Genomic DNA, 24,994 nt, shown 5'->3' with positions numbered 1-24,994 from the left:
GATTCCGGTGGAATGTTCCCTGATGGGGAAGGCAGACATTTTTAGACCAGCGAGCATTGTATCCGCCATTAACCGGAACGGTGGTAATGGCCGGCAGAGGTGGAGTTACAGTCCATCTGGCCAATGGCAGATGGGTCGGGCTGCATTTTAGGCTTTGCGGCTCCGCCCCTGATGGTTCTGGACAACTTCGCTGCCAGTGCCATATTCCTCCTCATTAGCAACATTAACGGCGCAAACCCTGTCCCCCAAAGGAGTCCATGACAACCAGATGGATAAACCCTATGTGGCTGATTTCTGGTTGCATTTGTTATTACAGAATATCCCAGAATTTATTTTCATTCACAAAACCATAACAAGTGAAAAACTTTTCTCTCTGTTATATACCCTAGCAGCAGATCTGGGGTGTCTATTATAAGCACCAAGGTTGAGCACCGCAGCGCAAATCTATCCCTTCGTACACAGTGGTGAAACCACCTGCATGTCTATTGATGGAGAAGAGTCCAAGAGGCCCTACACCATGCAGTCCACTCAGGGCTAAAGCGCCGTGCCCTGCACAATGTCTCGATCATTTGAACCAGCCTCTCAGGAGGTAAACGCACAGAACTAAAATGCGCTAATCAAATCCTTAGCTGTACAAAGTATTGATTTAAGGGGAAAGAGGTTTTGAGCAATGATGGCGTATAGCATACGTCTCCCACAACAATGGTGACCAGGGCAACCAGGTCCTTCGCCCTCCACACCAACCAGGAGCAATGAGGCAACGGGCCATAAAGCAACAATGAAGAATTCTACCCTATTTTATGTTTGACTTTGGAACCTACTCTGCTAAGCAGACACTTTCATGGTGGAATAGTTTAGGACACTCGATCGGCTTAGGCGGTATATGCCTCAACTCTCCAGTCCGCGTACAAAGTTTTGCTAATCCTGTGTTTGGGAGCTTCTGCAGAATCTGTACGGCCTTGGATTTAATACATGACCCTCGGGGTCCTCCAGGGATCATATGGGACGGGATACGAACGCTCTAGGAAATAGTTTACTAAATCATGAGAATTTGTTTAAAACGCCTTCATGAAGTCTTTTACAACCTATCGCTGATAAATTGTTGCCACCTACATGAACGATGGCTAATTCGGGTGGCTCCAGTTCCTCCCAACTCTTTGATTAGGACACCATGTCATGCCGCCCAGAAAAGCTTAGACTTGTTCAACTGAAGACCACATCCGCAGCACTCTTAAGGTTGCCTTTCTTCTGGACTGCTGTAATCTGGAAGTGGCCCACCAGTCAAAAGAGTGACAAACCACGCACAAGCATTTCGATTATATTGCTTACTAAAAGAGATACAATGTGAAAGTGTTTATTAACAAATTATGTCAGTTCAGGATCCACGTAGCCTGTGTAACAAGATGAAGCCCAGCGTCCTAATTCCTTCAGTTGACCTAAGCTAAAGCTCATACTAGCTGCCGCAACAATGCGGAATGTAGAGAAACATTTCTTGGCACAACCCCTGCTGTGGATTGGACAACAGATGTGAACTAACAATGGGATAGAACCCCCCCCCCCCATCTTCACGAAACAAAACAGCCATAGAAGAAACCCACGGATGCGTAGTCACATACTCTTATAAGCGTACAGCTGGGACACCATCGACCCAAGTGCCTCACGTAGGCTAATGGTAGCCCCTACCACACTGGCCATGCTTTGAATGGGAAAGTCTGATTGTCACAAACGTGTTGTCAAAGTGTACATTAGACAACGGACGTCCTCCATCATGGCCAGATTTAGACCTTCCCAACAGTTCGCCTAATCTAAGGTTTCTGTAAAAGACAAGTACAAACGCTACAGCAAATAATTCTTATTTATAACTTGATTTGCAAATGTAATGCTGTTGCCGCAGAATATTGTGTAACCTATTTATGTCTAATTGTACCCCGAGTCCCTCATTTTTCCTGCTAAATTCGACCACCCAGTCATGGCTCACTTGATTGAAAAATTGCTAAGTCATCCTGCCCCAGCATGCCTGGCAAGGAACCTGATCAAGTGAGATGAATCCTCACATAGTTGACCCCCACCCCCTCCACCCGCACCCCCCAAATTTGATAATTTGTTTTCAGGAAAATATGTAATCTCTCCCCTTCCTCAACAGGCCTACTCATACTCGCTGCACGTTTTTGGAGCTAGGAAAGCGGTAATCAATTCTGGCGTAGCGCGGCAGCAAGTTTCCATAGCTCTTTGGGAATTTCGTCCTGCTTTCGGCTGCCTTGGGGCAGGGGGGTTATGTCTTCTGAATTCCTGCAACTCAGAGCCAGATAAAGCATCAGCAGCAAGATTTAGAATCCCCAGTACAGTCTTCGCTCGAAACAAGACATGGTCTCTGAGGAGTTACTATATCAACTGTTACAATAAACTCAAAATATATTTGCAAGATGGCTTTTGCTTGATGATTGCTTCAACCACCGCCACGTTATCTGACCAAACAATTATACTCGCCTCGAAACTGCGTAGACCATTTAGAGACAGCAACAACATAGGAAAGAGTTGACAAATTTGATAATTCTTACAAGACCAAATTCAAACCACAGTTTGGGTTTCAGAGCCATATTGATTTCTGAGTGGCAGAAACAGGAATAACTCAAACTACCCGCAGAGTCTGCCTTCGATCCTATGACTTCCTTGGAGACAGACGGCACAGGCCAGGCAGCAGATTTATTACATTTCTACAAGGGGATGTGACAGGTTTTCAAATATTCCCTGATCTCACTGTACAATCCGGAGTGACAATGCTTCTGTTTAAGCCTATCATGGACCGTTCAATAGACAGAGCAAGAGCGACCATTTGAGATCATTCTTAAGGCAAAGTTGGGTTGTCCTCCTAGCATCTGCAATTGATGCAACAGGACTTTCTTTACGCTAAAGCAAGTTTCAGTCAATTGCAGAAACGTCTGTACTTTCTCCATTGATCCTCAGGACCAACCAGAGAGTCATTTTCGGCCCATAAAAAGTGATGCAAGTAGATGGACCAATGGTCTTCTCTTGGCTGAAGGGATTCCTATTTCTTTAGTGAGGAGAATGAATCCGCCTAAAGCAGCTGCCCACTCGCTCAACGATTGGGCCCACATGAACAAAAATGTCAACAAGATAGTGGATCACATTGATAACACCTGTGGTGTGAGAAAAAAAACTCACTGCGGAATGTGTTGAATTTTCCAAAATATGCACAAGAAACTGCAGAACCCATTGGCATACATTTAGCAAGTTATCATTACTTGGATGGACTGGAATGAACGGGAAGTTGATTCCGTATTTGGTTTTGCCAGCAGAGGTCTTCGGCCCAGCCACCTTAGGTTTAGTAGCATTTGGTCCAAGAATGGATGGAGAACAGAATACGGGTGGATCAATGGCATCTTTAACAGAGGTGCCCCTTGAGGCTGAAAGATTATACATGTATTGAATCTGGTCAGGTTCATTCAAAGGTACCAATGGAGAACAGACACATTTGTCCAGAGGGGCCCTAAAGGGCCCACCTATCCTGCACTGTGACAATTGTTTTGGATTTTTCCCTGAGCTACCTCTGGGCAGGCAAATTGTTCTAACTGATTGTTATATTTCATTTTACTATCCTTCCCCAAAGCTGGTGTTCTGAATCCTTCTGAAAAACTATAAAACAATTATTTTGTAGTTTTGAGATCATTCTAAATTTAAATTCCTGGTATTAGATCTTTCATTTCTTCTGACGATGGAACTTTTCTTTCACTCTGTTTGCACATTTTAACTCAGGTTGTAACGGAAGGCCGCAAAAGGAACAAATATGTTTACTCTTACTTCTGCCTGGTGGTTGGTTGCAGGTCTTTCTGTTAAAGAACAAGCGAGCACCCATCTTTCCTAAGGGCTGCTGAACAGTTATCTCTGTCTGATCCCACCTATCAGAGGCATCTATTTTTCCACAACATAAGTCCTATGCATAATCCAGCCATGCAGTACCTCCATAATGGTGTTGTGCCTTTAAATTCTCATTTGCATACTACAGCAATGCAACTGCTAGTTCTGGTTTCTTGTCTATCAGCACTGCATGAAAAACGTGAAACTTCACTACCATTTGGTAAACTCCTCCACCTTAGTTTTTTTTCTCCTTGTTGGATTCTTATCAGTCCTTTACTTCAAGCTCGTTCCTTGAATTCGAGCTCCCTTCTTTTGCCCTAATCAAGTAGAAAAGTTCCACAAACTTGCCCTTCCCAATGTTTTCCTTAGTTTCTGTGGAAACATGCACACTTAATTTCCCAGGTTTACACAAAATGGATTCCGATTCCAACAGGCTTTTGCGTGGTTGCATCCGCATCTTGTCGCTCAGGTACTTACTTCTAGCCCTGAAGCCTGGTCTGAGGGTCAGATGTGTCTAACTTCAGCACCTCATTACCTCTATCTGGCCCACACCTTCCTTACTAGAGCTGTTGGCATTGCACTAGGGTAGGACTGGAACCGGTTGTCACTTTTTGGACAGTATCTGGTGGGGATATAGGATTCTGCTGACTAGTACCTAATGGGACCAATGACAATACTCAGTGACTAGTTGTACTACTGAGTTGTGGGGGTTCTGCCATATGTGTTGATAAAGTGGCCACTCCGTTCAGTGCAGTGGCTGTGTTTACTGTCTATGGTGAACTGCTACTCATGACCTGGGTTACCGGGGTGACCCTCGCCTATTTCACCAATGAGCGGCCTCTGGCACATGACGTCGTGTTGGGCTCAGTTGTTGGATTGGCCGATTTAGTTGACTCTGGTACATCCTTGTTGGCCTCAACTCTACTCTTCCACTCAGCCTCATGCTAGAGAGGATTCCTGGATTACTTTGCTAATTTCCTCCAATACTCTTGCGGTGTCGGTTCCTGCATTCGGTGGCCAGCACAGAGAAGGATTGACCGCCAAACTTACCACGTTTCATCCTCAGAACCTGGAGTAGAGAGCAGCAGGACTGCTGGCACCGGGAAGGTTCATACAACTGAGAGATGGACGACACCTCGAACCGGTCTTACATACAGCTCTTCGGACTAGGCATTGTGAGTCGAAAATTGACACATTTCCTGACCGAAATCCAATGGACAACAGACATAAGGGCGCTTATTGGAGCGTGAGGCAGAGTATTGAGGAGACGACAAACCACAGCCATTTGAGCGGTCTGAAGCTTGTTAGGCAGCTATTTAGGCAGACTCATAAGGATAGTATCATCGTGGTCCAAGAGAGGAGATAAAGTAGCCTAGACCACCATCCGTGAGCCCTCTGGTGGCAGATAGATCAAATCCGATTCACTGTGTAAAGGAGACCAAATGAAGCCGATGCCATCGGATTCATAGGCATGAGATGAGCAGTAAACACTGGCCTCTAAACATTTCGCTTTTCCGCTCAAAGTAGGATAGAAGACCAATCCGCTGAGGCCCAGATAGAGGGCTCCTAGCCAAGTAGGAGCTTATCCGAGTCCAAAGTCTGAGAACTGTTATCCATCCATAAGGCACCAGACTTCATACAGACTTGCAGAAGTGTATCTTTGTGGGGCATTCCCATCCAGCATGATCCGAAGATGTTTATTGTCTGTGTTAGTGACAAAGTAAAGCGGGGAAAATGCTCAAGGCTGCCAGAGGAGCAGCAAATATTTTGAAGAGAGTGGGGCAAGAGGCGACTCATCGTGTACACAGAGTCACACCCTACAAAAACTTAGACAAGTCTTTAATGTCTCCCTGAGGGTGAGAAGTTGGTGTATTGTGAGCGCCAAACACTGATCTTAAAGGAGGAAGGGAAGGCCAGAAGCCGTTCTGTCAAAATCAATCAATCAGGATTTATAAAGCGCGACTAATCACCTGGTAGGGAATCCAGGCGGATAAAGGATTTGAGAGAGTAAAAGGCATGATATATAATACCTACGTCATGGAGGTTTTAGCGAGAAACGCATGGGCGTCGGTGGTAGCAAAGGCCACCAAGAGATCCAGAGAGATCAAAGCAGAGGTGCCTTCTGGACAGTGCTTATTTAAAAGAAAAAAAAATAATGTGTCCGGACCACATGAATCGATAAGATGCAGCTGCAGCCTGCACCACCCACTGCCCCCACCAGTGCTGCAAAATGCCTGGCCTGTAGCCACACTAATATTATTATGAGTCCTTATTGGATTCATAAACTGAATTGCCCTGCTTTAAATCGGCAGACAGCGCCACCATGTGGTGGACTGTCACAAAAAAGGGCCAGTGTTAAGAATTGAGTGCCATTGCTGAGCACCGGCAAACCCTGGCACAAATAAAACACTGCTTATGGATCCAAGACCATTCTGACAAAACCTGGCTTGGACAGGATCCAGGGTTGGAGCCCTGGAGAACTCGGTCATTGCATCCCTCCTATTTCGCTAGTGTGAAAAAAATATGTATTTTATAAAAAAGATACATTTGTGCATCATAATGCCCCAATTCCTCTTCAGTTTGGAATGCATAACTCGGGTGGCAGGCAATTATCTCCTAATAATGCCCTCTAGAACATCCCTTAATGCTATATTGTCTTTGCCATCCCCTGCTCACATGAGCCTCATATTTTTCCTACATGAGATCTGGGTTAGGCAGGCCAGGATAAGAGACATTGCAGAAGTCGGGATCTACGCCCCGCAGCCACTGGCCCGCTCTCCAGACAGGGCTTCTTATAAACAAAAGAACACATTTGGACGCCTCTGACAGGAGACCGAAATAAGACAAACAAGCAGAGGCAGGAAACTGAGCAAGCGTGGAAAATTGTACAATTACTTCGGGCTTGATTTTCACTGAGTTGCGTTATTTGGCCCCAGGAATGGCGAATTCTTGGGGCATGAGCGTGCAGCGGAGTAAGCACAATTTCCCATCAGAGGCAGATTCTTGTAGAAAACTTTTTTCATCGAACTAACTCCCACCTCCACCCCAATGGGAAGCATATTTTCTGTGGCAAAGTCAGAGGGTCTGTTTTCTTCATAACAAAAATCACCCCTTGCGGATAATGCCTGCACAATATTCTGGTCTTAGGTTCTCTGTGCTGGAGGGATCTATAAGGCCCCATAGGGACCACACTGCTCCAGGGCTTTTGGCGGGAATTTTGCACCGGTTTGAACTTCCTATCTCAAAAGAGGAGTCTCTAGAAAGCACAGCGCTTATGGCACACAGATTGAGCAACACCACCAGTCACCTGTAAGTCTACTTTTAGTAAAATAAAAAAAATTGCTTTATTTTTCAAAGCCACTGATGACAAACAAGGCTGGCCGGGCTTTTTTAACATTATATTCCCAGGATTGCTGATCTAGTGTACAAAGTTTTTGTTCTAGGTATAATTTAGTTTTCCCCAGGAAAAAGATGTCAAATTAACACATGCATAAATTAGACTTTATTAAGAAAGGTGTAGCTACAAGCCCGTGTGGATGTGATTTGCTCATGCATGCATCATTTTACACATGCGTGCTCTTATCCCACTCAGGGCCACTACCACAAGAGCGCGCAGCGAAATTTTACCCAAAAGTGGTGCACACTGGCCCCGGTGGAACTTAGTTTTCACCACCAAGTGCAAATATAAGTCTTACATTTTATAGTACGTGTAAGTTACACCAGAGAAACACAGGTGCTGGCGATGCACCATGTAATCAACTCTGTTTAGGAAAAGGGAGAGGGGGACCATGCGATGGAAAATAATTAGAAATGAAAAGAAAAAAAACATTCAAACAAACATCAAAAATATTTTAAGATTTTGACTACAAGCAGGGACTTTTCTGCAGTGTGCAAAAATGCACCCATAGGGTCTGGAAAACTGGCTTAAGTGTTATTTATTCACTACTGCTACACATTTACTCCTATTTCTTCAGATAGGTGTAAACTATACCGGTTTGAGTAAGAAAGTTCCATGAGCGACCCAGGAAGGCGTAACGTACACCAGGGTAAATGCAACACAAAACCTCTGGCACATATAAGTTACCCCTGTTTGCATAAATAGAGCTATGAGATGTCCTGTCCAGACAGTTACGACCAGAATGACGGACAGACATGCATGCAGACAGCATTCCCTCAGCAATACCAAGGGTAACGTTTTTCCTGACAGCACAATTTTCTGGAAGTTAGTTACCTGCTGTATATCTGACTGAGCCATGTTTTATTTATATCAGCCAACTCAGAGTAGGCCTTAGATGGAACTGCATTTACAAACACGAAGCAGTGGTGTTATACGTTATTCAATTTAGATTTGTAGGATTATAGAATGATCAGAGCACGGACGCGTTCCTCTGTGCAAAATACAAATAAAATAAGTAAATTAACTAAAAGCAGACACACAGTGCTGTCACCGTGAACTACAACATAAAAGGATACAAATTAATTGCGTGCACAAAAAGAAATAAGCAAATGTATTAGTTACTCTGCTTCTTGCAACACAGACACGCGTGCGACAAGTTTGTCGCAACACGATAAAGGCATCCCTCAGGCCTCATCTACATCACCAAAAGGGTTGCCGGAAAGCCCACGTGATAAACCAACACTTTACTCGAACCATTGTGCTTGGTTGGCAAAGTCCTATCTGCACCTGAAAAGTGCTTTGGTTTTTATAAAGGGTATGAGGAGCTACGAAACACAGTATCAGACATTTCTTGGGAGACACTCTTAGAAAGGGAGACATATTAATACTCACCTGTAGTTTTAAAAAGACAAACAGTATGCATTATTCCACAAAATCGATACTGCGAACACACATTTTTCAGGATTTATTTATTATTAGTAGTTTATAGCGCCGACAAGAGCAGTGGGTGAGGGTGCTTTTTCAGACCAGTTTCGTTCATGACAACAGTTTGGCATCTATTCTGCGTTGCCAAGAGATAGATCCAGCCCGTTTCCCAAGAGCAAACCAGCCAAACATTGTCTTCCGTCGAGTTTCTGACGTCCGTAGCACAAAGCAGGCTGACGCGCATCGATAGGCTCCTTAAGCCACTCGCCCCTTACTGAATTCAGGAGAGGGCCACTCCATTGTGGACAGCCACCATGTAGAAGTACAAAACGGTGCAGCATCTGTGATTTTAAAAAAATGTTATTTTACTGTTTAACTGAGTACAAGCGGTACAGGAATAAAAAACAAATTCCAGCGAGGTCGGCCCAGCCTTTCATCACTCCAAGCATTCTCGGATGCCAGCAGCCTGGTGAATACTCGGTACATATGTAGGTCCCTGCCAGGAAAGATCACGGTTTGCATCTGGTGTCTGCTCCAACTTTACCGACTCGCGGCCCTTGGCATCACGTCGAGGAACACGCCCCAGGGAATACAGGAGTACTTTGTATTGAGAATGAAGGAACTATACATTAAAGGGTACAAGGAGCCATAATATAGCAGGCAGTGGTAGGATAAACAGGCCACAGGCAGGCCAAGCATAAGCCCAGGAGGCCCAGATCTAGGCCAGATTGCTAAAATATTACGAAAAGTTCACATTAAATGACTCTAAATGGAACTAATTGAGAAAAGTCTATGATTAGACTGAAATCCATTCCTCATTTGAAGAAAACGGCCAAGCCTTTCTGGCTACAGCAGAGGTACTCGCATCCCAGGCTAGCAGTAAACAGCATTTTCTTTTCAGGGGTGTTTTATGAGTCACAACTGCAAGTAATGCGGAAATAATGTTTGTGGTCAGCTTCCCATCTTATAAATTCTTCTATTAAAAATTACTCCCACAGAGCTGGAAGTAATTGTGCAGGCTCCGTTTTTCCAGGTTAAATTCCTTACAGAATTCTTGCCTTAGAAGAGAGTCGAGCGGGGGCAAGGCTCGGTTGCACTTGTAGCCCCAACTCTTACCCACTACACCGGCCAGAGTTTCCGACAAGTAAAATTGGTGCCGGTGTCCTAGGACTTGGGGAAATCCGGGTACAATAACATCAGGTCAGTCATGACTTGTAAGAGTGGTATCCCTTTTTTTTTGTCATTTATTCTCATCCTTACAATGTGGATCCTAACCCATCTTACCACTAAACAAATGAAGCACCAACTGGAGGTACCCGACCCGGATGCAAGAGAATGCGTGGCAACTAAACTGAGCCATTTCAGCAGGCTACACAGCAGGCCCACGCAAGCAACCATCTCCAACCCAACTCCACACCACTGCCTGGCTAGATACAAGGAGAAAACTGTAATACATCACCCTCTTTTTCAGTGTCTCTAATGGCTCCCCACGCTTCAAAGCATTTACTTCCCTTTCTTTGTTACTTCCCATAGTTTCTTTTTCCAATGAGTAAGTTATTAATTTTAAATGTGGCATTTTCCTCTTTGGTTTTGCTAGAAGTCCTGTCTCATTCTCCCATTTTGAGGATTTGTTTTTCCTTAAGGGGAGGGCACTAAATCTTTCCACCGCCCCTGTCATCCTGCCTCCCTCTTTTTCGAGTGTTGGCTCTATTCCTACACTTCTTTGTTTGTTTTATCAAGTGTTCGATTTTTCTACTTTGGGATTTGTCACTGTCAGAATGACAAATCTGAAGTGACACTTCCTCAGTGTTGAGGTTACGCCCCACCCCCCCTATTGTACAAGCACCTGGGGTTTTGGACAGTGTCTGATGGATCCATGTCCTGGTGCTGAACCGGGGGGTGAGCTCCCCTTTCATACGCAGCACCCAGAATTAATTTTCACCCCCAAAAACAAGCATGGCTTGCTGTGGCACCAACATTTTACAAGAAGCCCAAAGATTGAAGAACCAAGTGTTACCAAGGTGAAAGGTAGCAGGATTGGATAGTTTCGCACGCACCCTATCGCAAAGTTTCATAACATACTGCCCTAGACACCGCACCCCAGTAATGACTGTGTAGGGGACATGTGGAATGTATTTGTGTCTAGGCTTGCCTGCTCGGTTCAGTTGATCTTGACTGAAATTGACTTTCCTGTGCTGGAATTGGTTAATTGTGTCTTTGCTTGTTGAGGATACCTGGGAAAGATTTCTTATAGGGTTAGCGTGGAGGGATGTGCTGGTTACGTGGGGAGGTGATGGTAGAGTCTAGCTAGCTTTTGGTACGTGCAACCATCAGTAGTGGCGAAGACTTGCACAGGAGCAAAGCTAGCGTGTAGTCACAAGAGAAGCAAGCGCGTTGAGTGTTACAAGTTGTTAGTGGGTAGGGAGTTGGCGGTGTGTGGTTGTGGGTCATGCCGAGGACACACAGTGTGCAGGACAGAGCTGGATTAAGCAGGATGAAGGCGCAGGCATGGAAGGAGGGAAGTGAATCTTGGGTAGAAAGCAATAGATCGAAAGTAGGCTTGCCTTTGCACTGTAGTGGTGGTTAACAGGCAAGTTGGAAGGAAGAAGCGTCTCTGATGAAGCAGGCAGGGCAAGCGCTCAGTACGGTTAAATGGACAATAGTTCACACCTCCATCTATGGTGCTCGTCCATTCCATCCACATGGGGTTTGCTCAAAACAGCTTTGCAATGGAATACAAATGGAGCAGGGTTGCATATTCCTGCAAGGAGCGGCTGGAGGGGCAACGCAATGGTACGGGGAACAAGGGAACCCAGGAGCAGCTACACAAGGTTCATTTGTTGGGAGTCCTTGGGTGACAGCGCCTGTACTTTGCAAGAGGATCAGGTTTAGATCAATGTAATAAGTATTATCATATCTGCCATCGCCAATGCACGGTCCAGTCCATCGATTCAAGAAAGAAACAATTTAGCTTCTTGGCCCCAAAATTATAGGCTGGAATGGAACAGAAATTTACAAACTCCGTGACCTTTCCGTCTGTACACACCTAGTGCAATCTCAAAAGCAGACCATTTCCACTTAAGGTATCATTCAAACATCTCTAAAGGCCAGAAATGTATATTACACACCGAGATGAACATGCATCTGGATTTTGATATCTTTTGGCCCAAGCAGATCTAAATGTGGCAAATGTGTCAGTTCGACTTGCTCTTTTATCAGCAGCCAAGGTGCCGACAGCCCCATTTGACAAGGCATGTGCACACGAAGTCCCCATTCCAACCCCATCATTCAAACTATTGTAGGGAAATGGAGTCACTGGCCAATTTGGTCCAGTGTTGAAACAGCCTGGCGTGAAGAGGCAGTATCCCGCAAATAGAACCCTCAGTGCATCCAGTGGGAGGGATGAGAGATTCGAGGGTGCTGAACTAAACAGAGATCAGCAGGAAAGCCAACAGCAAGTGCCCATGGAGTGGACTACTTTCGAGATCCTGAGCTAGAGACCAACCTTTCCCACACGCCCAATGAAGCGCACCAGTCCAGCTTTTACTGTGTGTTTGCCACCTGCAAGTAGGGTATTGTAGTAGATTCAAAAGCACAAATTAAAAAAATTAAAAAAATTACACGAGGGCAAAGGATCATGCAACTGTCCATTGCACACAATTCTAGGGTCAAAATCTCTCCACAACAACATATTGCTAGCAGTCAAGTCACAACGAAATAATTTGCTCTGACACAGCAACTTTCAACTGCTGGTGTACCTCACGACTAGGAAGCGACCATCGCCTCTGGCAAAATAAATGATACTTATTTAATGGGCAGTTGCTACCCTTTCGTCTTTGCGTCATTTTGACCTTTCCAGCGTGGGGGAATTAAGTGCCAGGTCAATAAACAAAGCATTTCTGCTAGATGCCAGCCTCTTGCAACTTGTTGTTCAAATACAATACTAAACATTCAACTCACTCCCATATCCAAACAAAAATACCCTAGGGCTGCCAACTGAAGCTTCCCTGCTGGTTCTGAGGGTACTACCCTTAGAAATAGAACCAGTGCAGAAGACCCCGGCACTGTATCTTTTAAAGGATGCAGGATAGCTTTGATTGCAAAAAAAAAATCACTCGCGGCTCAGACAGGCAGGAAATCCAAACTTTGGATTCCTGATTGGCAGACGGCAGTCAAGTCAGCACAGACCTCCAGTGCAGTACACAAATAAAAGAGATTTGAAATTCTCATTCAAGTCCCTCACTCCAATAGTCGATCGTATGCATTGGCCAGGTTGGAACAGAGGAAAGTAGAGTCTGCGCATTTTTTGCACATTTATTAGAAATCTTTCTAATAGAGGTGAGGCTTCCTCGAATCGCTAAATATCAAATTATACCGACCGCACCATTCAGGTGACTGTAGGGGAACAAGATGACAATGTAGCATGCAAGCTTGGTGGCCACATGAGAATGACAGATCTGCCCACTACACTTCCAACAAAAGACTATCAGAACTTTAGAAAATCATCCTACGGCAGGCCTTAAACGGAAGTGTCCACCAGGGTAGAAGGTGCTTTGTGAAAAACCCCAACCATCAGCTGTCGTGAATACCAGTATCTCAAACAGCGAGCTGGATGGTGGAAGCAGTGAGGGAATTCTCTTGCCCATAGAATACTCTTGAGTAATATGGTGCGCTTTCAAATGACCATCTAAGCCACAGAAGGACAAGTCAAACTCTGCGCAGTGAGACTTAAAGTTCTCTACGGATGCAGGTAGCGGCAGTGGAATGGTCCACATATTGTCAACTGTGCATTCAGGGGCAGCAGAAAGTCATGCATACTGTTGCCTGTGCATCGCAGAAAGCAATCATCATGAAGGGTAGAAGACAATTGGTGGTATCCTGACTTCCACCCAAAAAGGTGCACAGAATCTTCAGCTCAGGTTGGCACGTGCTACTGTCGCTATCTGGGGTACGGCAGGAACAGCCTTGCACAGCTCCAGCAGGCAAGGGGCTGAACCCGTGTTAATTAAGAGGGTGAACTTGCCCATCTTACTCAATGTTACAAAACAACTCTGTGGGGTATTTGTTGCGGTTGTATGAAGGGCTCCGGCGTCACAGGCCGCTTTATTGAAACGTGTCTTTCAGGTGCTAGGGCAGGAATAAAGCAACAGTCATCAACAGAAAAGTCTGTATTGCCTGGTTGCCCTCATAACTCTGCCTTGAACTAAACACTTTAAAGAAACAAATACTAAAGTACAATTTCGGCGTCAATTTTGCTTTTTGTCTCCAAAATCATAGGCTGTAATAGAACAGAAGTCACAAATTGAGTTACCTGCCTCAGGCCTAGCTAGCATAGACAAGCAGAATGAAGGAAATTTCATTTATACCGAACAGACATCTCTTAAAACCAGAAATGTACATTCCACACCGAGATGAACATACATCTGGATTTTGATATCTTCTGGCCCAAGCAGATCTAAATGTGGGAAATGAGTCGCTTCAACTTGCGCTTTTATCGGCGGCCAAGGTGCTGACAACCCCATTTAACAAGGTATGTACAAAGTCCCCATTCCAACCCCATCATTCAAACTATTGTAGGGAAATGGAGGGTCGCGGGCCAATTTCGTCCAGTGTTGAAACAGCCTGGCGTGAAGAGGCAGTATCCCACAAATAGAACCCTCAGTGCATCCAGTGGGAGGGACGAGAGGTTGGAGGGTGCTGAAGTAAACAAAGCTCAGCAGGAAAGCCTGCTTTTTCTGAAGACAACAGCCACTTGTCCATGGAGTCGACTGCTTTCGAGGTCCTGAGCCAGAGTCCAACCTTTCCCACACGCCCCATGCAGCGCACCAGTCCAGCTTTTACTGTGTTTTCCACCTTCACGAAGAGTGTTGAAGTAGATGCAAAAAGAAAGCCACACATTTAAAAAAAAAAATCTAAAATTGACACGAGGGCAAAGGATCATGCAACTGTCCCATGAACACAATTATGAGATCAATAACTCTCCACAACAAAGTATTGCTAGCAGCCAAGTCACACCAAAAGACTCTGCTATGACATAGCACATTTCAACTGCTACAGTACCTCACCTCTAGGGAGTGAGCATCGCCTCTGGCAAAATAAATGATACTTATTTAATGAACAGTTGCTACCTTTTATTTGCATCCTTTTGACCATCCCGTTGTGGGAGAATTAAGTGCCAGGCCAATGACCAAATCATATACAGCTGGAAGCAAACCTCTTGCAACTTGCAGTTCAGAAACAATACTCAACATTCAACTCACTACCACCCCCACACAAAAAGACCCTAGGGCCGCCAACTGAAGCTTCCCTACTGGTTAGGACACGTTTGTGCAATCCCAAAAGCAGACCATTCCCACCTAGGTTATCATTCAGACACATCTCTTAAGGCCAGAAATGTACATTCCACACCAAGATGAACATACATCTGGATTTTGATATCTTCTGGCCCAAGCAGATAAGATAAATAAGGGAAATGAGTCGCTTCAACTCGCACTTTTATCGGCAGCCAAGGTGCTGACAGCCCCATTTAACAAGGTATGTACAAAGTCCCCATTCCGACCCAATCATTCAAACTATTGTAGGAAAATGGAGTCACGGGCCAATTTCGGCCAGTGTTGAAACAGCCTGGCGTGAAGAGGCAGTATCCCACGAATAGAACCCTCAGTGCATCCAGTGGGAGGGATGAGAGGTTGGAGGGTGCTGAAGTAAACAAAGCTCAGCAGGAAAGCCTGCTTTTTCTGAAGACAACAGCCACTTGTCCATGGAGTGGACTGCTTTCGAGGTCCTGAGCTAGAGTCCAACCTTTCCCACACGCCCCATGAGGCGCACCAGTCCAGCTTTTATTGTGCGTTTTCCACCTGCCAATACTCAAAATTCAACTCACTACCACCCCCAAACAAAAAGACCCTAGGGCTGTCAACTGAAGCTTCCCTGCTGGTCGCTGACCCGGATGATCCTACCCGGAGAAATAGAACCAGTGCAGAAGACCCTAACACGATTTTAAAGGATGCAGAATGGCTTCTAGTGCAAAAATCACTTGTGGCTCAGACAGGCAGGAAATCCAAACTTTGGATTCCTGATTGGCAGACGCCAGTCAAGTCAGCACAGACCTCCAGTGCAGTACACACAAGAGATATTACCATTCTATTCATGTCCCTCACACCAACAGTCCACATTATGCATTGGCCAGGTTGGAACAGAGGAAAAGATTCTGTGCATTCGCTGGAAATTTATTAGGAATCTTTCTAATAGAGAGGAGTCTTCCTCAAATCGCTAAATATCAGATAATAATGACCTCACCATTCTAGTGACTGTAGGGGGAACAAGATGACAATGCAGAGTGCGAACTTGGTGGCCACATGAGAACAGCAGAGCTGCCCACTAAACTGCAAAAAAAAAAAAAAGATCAGAACTTCAGAAGATGATCCTAAGCCAAGCCTTAAAACGGAAGTGTCCTCCAGAGTAGAACTGGCTTTGTGAAAACCCCAACCATCAGCTGTCGTGAGAGCCAGTATCTCAAGTAGCGAGCAGGATGATGGAAGTGTTAACAAACAAGGGAATTCTCTTGTCCATAGAATACTCGAGTAATACAGAGAGCTTTCAAATGACCATCTAAGCCACAGAAGGACAAGTCAAACTCTGCGTCAGGTAAGGCCAAATGCTCTCTTCGGGTGCAGATAGCAGCAGTGGAATGGTCCACATGTTGCATGTACAGAGGGGCAGCAGAATGTTGCACGTGCTGTCACCTGTCCATCACAGAAAGAAACCATCATGAAGTGTAGAAGACACTTGGTTGTATCCTGACTTCCACCCAAAAAGGTGCACAGAATCTTCCGCTCAGGTTGGCACGTGCTAATGACGCTATCTGCGGTATGGCAGTGTCAACCTTGCACAGCTCCAGCAGGCGAGGGGCTGAACCCCAGTTACTTAAGAGGGTGAACTTGCTCAACATTCTCAATGATTTAAAAAAACAACTCGGTGCATTATTGAGGCAGTATGAAGAGTTCTGGCGTCACTGTCCAGGTTATCGGAACTGGTCTTTCAGGTGCAAGGGTAGGAATAAGGCTAAGTTTTAGTTCATAACAGTCATCAACAGAAAAGTCAGTATTGCCTGGTTCCCCTCAAACTCTGCCTTGAATTACACACTTTAAAAAACACACATACCAAAGCACATTTTGCCAAACGTTAAAAAATTCTCATTTTATACACATATTAAACAATTTTTATTACCAAATTTAAAAAAAGATATTAATAAAAAAAAAAAAACGTACAGCCCCCAAAAATTTCACGTGCTTTTAAATTATCTGTTTCGACAGGTTCTGACCTGTCCACTTTCAGGTGAAGCTCGAAAGGATCCCAAAAGACCAATATGCTTCCAGCAACCTTCACAGAAGTTATTAGATGTACACCTCAAAGTTCTATCTGCTTGATGCTCAGACTTTTATGTGAACTAGAATCAAGATAGAAATCAACTATAGCAGTTTATAAAGCATTTTTACAGGTGGAATGTCATTGGTCGATGAAAGCTCTTTTTCCATAGGCTGCCAATGAAAGAACTTTGCCAGATGAAAAACTCCACGAGGGATGCAGCCATTCAGCAACACTGCTTTTTCCATCTGATGAACATTTCCATAATATTTCAAAGTGGACAGTACAGAAACTGAACAAGGAGGAGTCCATAGTGGCTGCCTGCTTCGATCAGCCATTACCAAGAGCCGCAGTTCTTAACCTGCAGTACAAGGGACCAAGTGGGTCCACTACACCTACCCGTGACTGCTTAGAAAATTGAAAATTAAACATTAACAGAATAAATTGTATACAAATAAAGAAGTAACATTTTAAATTAAAAACCCTCTGTAAACGTGAAGGAATTTGAAACTGGAGGCAGAAAATTAAGTTGGTGTCCTCGGATTGTAGCAGAGAAAGTGCATTAACCAGGAGATCATGGGGACGATATGTGTTAAACTGAATTTAGAAAAGCGTCAACAGCTTTATATTGGTTTGTGAATTAGATCAAATATTTCATCATTTCTGTATTCATTTGATGAATGCTAATTTCTCCATTCCATTTTTGTGTATTGCTTTTGGGTTTGAATGATCAAAATTGCTTAAGCTGGGGTCCCTGGCTTCCAGTAATGACGCAGCGAGGTTCCCCAGATTCCAATAATGGCTCAGTGTGGATCCCTGGTTTACAGTAATTCTTGGGGTCCACAGACGTCAATAGGTTAAGAACCACTGATCTAGAGAACTACGTAGAAGAAAATGTTTGGGAAACCCAGCTCCCATCTTGAATGGTTAGAAAAAGGATTCTGAGTTTATGAGTTTATCAAAGAATCCTGGGAACCGTCCAATGTAATGAATGTTCATCCCAATGTACTACACTGGCGGCCAAGCACGGTCACTGCACGAAGGACTGGAATGTAAGGTTCATCCCGCTCAGTGACCTCACAGCGATCTCAATCACTGACCCTCAACCAACATGCAGCTAGTACAAGCTCAGACTGTAGGTTCGACCTCAAAGATCAACCTGGCCATCACTGACTGTCTGACACTGCCGTGGCTCGGTCCTCACCTTTCCTAACGACCTGACCATACTGGACGCATTCAGCAACTCTCTCCATAGTCCTGGTCTGTATTTATGCACATAGAGGTATGTATATAGCACCAACCTAGCGGAGGGCAACAGGCCACTGCAGAAGGCTGATATGACTCAAGGGAGCTATCTTACTGATACACAAGGGGCGACATCAGCAACTAACCAATTCTTATCCCAATGAAAACAAAAAATGCCTACCAAAGCAATACAACCATCTCCGAACCTTACAGAAAGGGGCATGCTGGCCACGAGATGTAAAGAAACATGTGTTTTAGACATACAGCATTCATGTCAGCTCTATCGGGCTCAGGACCTTTCCAGAAATCCCACAGGCATCTCAAATTGCCCTACTGGTCCATACATACACCAACAAGAACTTACATTCAGTCTGTCTCAAATATATCACTCATTCTTATTACACAAGTCATCTCAACCTACGCCCCTCCACTTCCGTTATCACACTACCCTTCCACTTCTACACAATTCTTTCATTCCACACATCTGAACTTATAGCTTCAATCTAGAAACAAGCACCAGTGAAATGTCAATACTTCACGCATGCACATCACACACAACAAGCATTGGCATAGCCAATAGGTCTCGCTTATGAGACCTTATAAGTATTTAGTTATGCTGCACAATATCCTTGGTGCAACAACATCAACTGTTGCATGGCTAAAACACTTATAAGGTCCCAATGGCGAGACCTATTGGCTATGCCAATGCTTGTTTAAAGCGCAGCTGATAATGCACTAAACTTGCCCGATCTTGGGGGAGACCTGTAGGAAACTAGGAATCGTTTTCGTTTGAGGTTTCGGATCGGTTCTAGTTCTTACAAAATCGTGCTTCATTCAAAACTGAAGTTTTGGAGAAATTGGTGTTTTTAATACTGGTTTGCGGGTTGCTACGGTCACATGGACTCTTAGTATTATCAATTTTACCAGGGGATATTACAGAAAAGTGTCACTCGGTTCTATTGTACTCACTTTCCGAGAGAGACAAAGGTGAACGCAGAGTCTGCCATGGCAGAAGTTGGTCATATAACCTGAAGATTTATCAGAGATCTCTGCAGCAAGTGCACTAGCCCACCAAGCTAAGTGGGCTCTGACTCTACGGGACTCGACTCTGTACCGTGTGCAATTATTTCTACAGTCACTGTCTCGTACCCCAGAGCTGTCGGAGGTTCTAACCCGTGTCCCACGGTTTACAAACGGATACATGTAGCCGAGACACCACCAGCCTGCTTCACTCTGTTAACAGATGTTTGGGACTCACACCACAGGGATTGTTTTGGGTGTTGGGGCACTGTGGCAGAGTGTGGATCCGGTGCGAGTACCGAGGAGGCACAGCACCCGCCGAATTGACCTGACAACAAAGCTCAGCACAGGTGCTTGAATCTTACCTGGCTCATGACGCCTCCCATGGCTCCCAGAGGTGCCTGGTAACCAGGCGCGCCGGCTGCAAACAGTACAAGGCGGCGGGGCGCTGTGAGGTCACGCCCCCTGGAACCCTGCTGACAGCAGAGGTCACGTGAGGTGGGGACGTGCAAAGAGCAGGAGGGGGCCATATGAGGGATCTCGACCTGGGAGCGCCGAGAGAATGGTGGGTTGAGTGCCTGCTGCAAAAATTCCTGCAGTGAGACGTAGGGATTAGGAAGCATGCAGCAATCCGCCTTTTATCCTCGGTACATCAATAAAACGTGTAACAATATCTTAACTTCTAACCCAGACAATGTAGCCTTTAGTGCTTGCTGTCCACATGGTCACTTACCATTAACGGGGGTGGAGGCAAACCACATAGGCGATAGCACGAGGCGAGCACTGTGATCGTCCCTCCGTCCACACAGGGAAACATAATGCGCGTGAGAACGGGAGTAGAGTTAGCATTAGACGTCTATCTGTTTTAAGTGTCCAGTCCAAACATTTAAAATGCGATAAGTACTTTCGGAAGTGTGACTAAGGTTTATCTACGAATAGGTCAATAAATATTTGTTATTTCACACCTTCAAATCTGACGAACTTCACTTTTTCAGTGTCGCCTCTACAAACCAGTGGTGCGTGCGCACCACAGGAGGAGCGGGGGCGGGAATCGAAACCAGTGGTGCGCGCACACCACAGAGGAGCGGGTGCGAGGGAGGGCGGCAGCGAGGCGAAAGCGCGCTGCAGCGCGTAATAGACACCGATGGGAATGGGCGGAGCAAAGGCGGGACATGCGCCAGCCTTTGCTCAATTGCGTGCCTTTTTTTTTTTTATAAACACGCTAAAGCCAATAGCAGCCGACGAAAGCAAAACCACACACACACACACACACACACACACACACACACACACACACGAGTGTGTGGTTAGCTTTCAGAACCCCCTACATGAGGTCTCGCACTGCGCGAGCAATGCTACACACTGCATCGCTAGGCGCGAGACCTAAAAGCAAGCACACTCACTTGTACTGCCATCAAAGTGCTGCGATCTGTTGTTGGTGTTAGCCTCATCTGCCCTTAAGAAAACCTTAAAAGTAAAAATTTCGGACTGATCTCCTCTCAACAACCCTAGATTTGGATTCTACCATAATTTACCACTGACCGAAACTCCTCCAGATATCAAGGGTTAGCCATGGCAGTGCAATGCTGACACTATGTTGGTAACTGTGTTCCCCGCTCTATGCATCCAAGACACCCACATGCGCTAGGTACGCATTCTGCATTAAAAGAAAAAGTACCCAAGTGATGGGGATATTTCAATTCTCTACCAAAGGGAGAGAAAAATAAACAAGCATTTGCATAGCCAATAGGTCTCACCTTTGGGACCTTTTAAGTGTTTAGTCATGCAACAGTTGCATAACTAAATACTTATAAGGTCCCAAAAGCGAGACCTATTGGCTATGCCAAGCGGCCGTGCAGCCGCGAAAGTGATCGCGATCAAACATCAAAGCGGAAGTGAAAGTAATTGTGGTCAAGCGTGGCGCTCGCGCCCGCGCACATGCACTGTAGGTCCAGGCTGGCCTGGTAGCACTTTTTGGAGCCCTCTCAAAAAGTCTCGCCAGACCAGCGCATGCGCTGGGTCAGGGGAGACCTAAAAACACCACAGGACTATGAAGAATGCTGGTCCGGGTTATCTGCTTTGCAAAATGACGTGTACAAGTTGGAACCATTAAAGTGCATGAATGATTATCAAACAGACAGCAACAACCAGGGGACAGTGATGCACAGGAGGAAACTAGACAGGATGGGCAGGCTATACAGATGTGAGTGGACAGACTCCCGGGATTTCTAAATGAACAGAGCACATAATATAGTCAGTTGACTTTATTTTATGGGCTATCATACAGGGAACATTTGTTTAGGTCCAGATTATAAAAAACAGCATCCCAAGCCTGACAGGAAATGATGGACTGAACCTATAGGAACCAGGTAAGGAATGCAATGACTGCCCAAAACACTTCCAGAATTCACAATCCCAGATATTCGATTAGTGTGTATGGGCAGAGAAATATGAAAATATAAATACAAGTTTGTGCTGGTGACGGCGACCGCCTCGCCACACTCCACAGTGCTCATCTGCGATAGCGGTACCGCTTGAAGTGAAACCAGAGCTGGAAGATGCCATTGGAGAACTGGCAGCGGAAGCCGTGCCGGTGCGAGTACTCCCACTCGCGGTTGACTATCTTGAAAGCAATGTCCTCGTAGGGCGGGCCTGCGTGAAAACGCAAGATGGCAAAGTCCTTGTTGTCGTGACAGGCCTCCAGGAAGTATTCCGGCGTAGAACGTTTATTGATCAGGTCCGGGTAGAAGATGTTGAACTTGTAGCCCTGCACAATCTTGGGCGGGGGGTTGTCAAAGTCATAATGAGTTTGGTTGTATTTGTTCCACTCGAAGCCGGTGTGCACTCGGTTGAAGAAGCGAGGCTTGCGGGGTCGGTACTTGTCTGCCCAGAGATAGGCCTTGCTGGTCAAGGGCACCTCGACGCTGAACTGAGCCTCGTCTTGGCCCATCCCCTCCTTGGCCTTTCGAACGAAGATGTCCTCGGCTGTCTCAACCGCATCACCTAAAGTTTAAAACACAGTGAGTTAGAGCACACAAGGCAAGATGAGATGCTGACAGATCTGAGAACTTGTGGGCACACAAACTAAGCTTAGATCGATAAACAGAAGACAATTGAAGAGCTATTAAAGAACAGTCTTGAGAAAGCACATGCTGAATAAATTATCCTTGGTGTAGAGCAAATCGATAAGTATATGACATGGAAACTGAATATTAATCCTTGCTTTTAAATTGAGAATCCAAGACACCCAACGATTCAGATAAATACAAGTACCTATCCTCGTCTACAAACAACAAATAGAAATAACAATGGACCACATGCACACAGTGTATTATAGCACAACCCATGCTTTGGTTTTTGATTTGTCTTCCTGCTGTGTTGTTTAACTGGGTTTGAAGTATTATTACAACATTGGAATTTTGGGAGCCCCATTGAAGACAATGGAGTACTCCAGGCTTCTAATGGCCGTTAGAAGCCGGAAGCTCCAACATTCCAATGTTTGTTCACATCTGTTGCTGGGAACTAAGTCCTCACGGAGCCAGAGGGTATTTCAACACCCTTGGGCTCCGTAAGACCTTTTTTTTATTTGTTAGAGCATTATGCCCTCTAGGGGCGGAATGTTCTAATAGCCTTAGAACCCTCCGTAGCTGGGTAATGCCGGCATTAAAGTCCCGCTCGCCTGTTAAAGGCCCGAGCCAAAATGCTGGTATAGTCGCTGGTATAGCCGCTATGGCTGCGCACCTACACACCCACCCCCCAACTACCTAGGTCTGCGCCTGTCAAATGGGCCCAGAGGATAATGGAACCGACAAACGTTTATTTGGAATATCCTCAAAGTGTGAGAAACGTGGAACTTGTCAGGTTACTCACAGCAAACAGATCAATGTGACAAACGATCTGAATGAGAGAACAGTCCAGCCTTTGTTCAGTTATAAAACACAACTTTCTTTTGATTAGGAGGTGTGTGTGTTTTTTAAAGCTGTAAAATTCCTACTTCAGTTGTCTTTTATTTTGTACGTGTGTAAATATACAGTGTTCAGTTACCGATGGGACCAAGAGAGAGAAATGTGCCTGGAGTTTAGATGGAAGGAAGGCGGCATCGAACTACGGATTAGAAGGAAAAAAATCTGCCACACCATTGAACTGATATAAAAAAAAATCCAATATTTTACTTAAAATCGATAAATGCCATTTCACTATCACGTGCTTCTAATAGAAAAAAAAACACATCTTTGTGAACGAAATAAACAACATATCCGAAAATGACAAACTGAGCAGTTCACACGAACTTTAAATGGAGTCCTACGGTCGCACAATTCCAAAAAGGTTATTAATTGTAAGGCTAACTACTTGACGACATGAAATGGAAAAAAGAAGGCAGTGCAGGCTTTAAAAGCTGTCCCAGAGAGGAGCGGCGGAGCCCGACCTTGAAGCGGCAGGAACTGCAGCCAGCTTGCTTTCCTCAGCCAAAGTTAAGTCACAGTGACCTGCTAGTGGGACTAGCAGAGCCATCTCCCGCCGCAGGGCTTGGCCAGGAGTAGGGCTTCCAAGGTAAGCCCCCAGAGGAGCCCTCTGCCCCGGGAGTCGGGTCTAGCCGGGCAGAGTGCCATGTACCCGCCGCGTGCGCCAAGGAACCCGGCTGGAACAGTGAGTTTATTTTCCTACAGCTGGTTCTACTAACAAAAACTGCGTTTATAAAACACCATGACACAGGGCAGACGCGCTGGCGTTGCCTGGGGCTGTTCCTCATTAACCTCCAAGTCAGCAGAGAGATCCCGCAGCGACATCGTGTGGCCGATAGGCGGAAGTGCACCAGCATGTCACCCCTTACACTCGCCTCCCAGCTGCAATCATTAAAACTCGGGTAGAAAGCGCACAATTGGGCTCCATCGTGCGCACGAGGATAGATTCCGATGTCCAGGCCCATCCCGGAGCGCCCCTGTGCTGTACTTTATTTAGAATTTCAAATTGTGAATAGAGTCGAAAGAAAACGCTGTAGTCCTCGGATGGTACTCGAGTCCCGAATGTTGGGCGAGAAATCAATCCGCCGCTGGGCTGGAGGGAGACACGCAGGGGAGCTGAACGAGAACTTATTTCAAGCACCAGAAATTCAAAAACAGTCACTGAAAAACTAAAACTAAAGTTCACCAAAACACCCAATACTGCGGTCCAGTATTAAACAGAGTCACTGCCTCGCACTAATAAGTCTCTCTTCTGAACATCGGCAATGAGAGGCACAGAGTAGTCGTATGGTATTCATTTAACTATTTAGCGTAAGAAATTTTCAAGGCATCAGTGACAGATATCCAGCTTTCGTCTGCAAAGTTTTCCCAAGTTCACCACTTTTGTGAAGCCAGAGTTCTGCGCAGCTCGCAAATCTCTGAGCGCATTTTTTTGCAAAGACATCGCGGCATGAAAACCACTCCAGCTCTCGCTTCCTCTTTTACCCAATACAGTTGCAGATGTTTCCCTCTTAACCAACCTATCGAGGGGGTTTGTAGAGAGAGCAGCTACGCGTGGGGTGTCCTGGCGCTACATGCAAGATCTGATCTGGAGCGTCCTGGGGTTTAGAACGCGCAGCCCAAAAGCCAGGCTTCGAGCAGGGGCTTGAAGACCAAGATGTCCTCTGTGGTGTGAAGCTGCTTGGGGAGCTTGTGAAGTTTT

The 24,994-nt window shown here is 45.5% G+C and overlaps 1 protein-coding gene across 1 annotated transcript in view; it reads right to left on the bottom strand.

Moving 5' to 3' along the window:
• Nucleotides 1-21,579: 21,579 nt before the first annotated feature.
• Nucleotides 21,580-24,994, bottom strand: part of CACTIN (cactin, spliceosome C complex subunit) — a 68,548-nt gene continuing 65,133 nt past the window's right edge. Inside the window, exon 10 of the mRNA XM_085639102.1 lies at nt 21,580-22,333. Within this exon, the coding sequence (XP_085495228.1) occupies nt 21,843-22,333 (491 nt within the window). The 3' untranslated portion in view covers nt 21,580-21,842. The remainder of the gene's footprint in view (nt 22,334-24,994) is intronic.

Source organism: Triturus cristatus, chromosome 12 (assembly GCF_964204655.1).
Source record: "Triturus cristatus chromosome 12, aTriCri1.1, whole genome shotgun sequence".
Lineage (NCBI taxonomy): Eukaryota > Metazoa > Chordata > Amphibia > Caudata > Salamandridae > Triturus > Triturus cristatus.
Note: the sequence above shows the minus strand (reverse complement) of the source record. Positions and strands in the feature narration are given on the sequence as shown.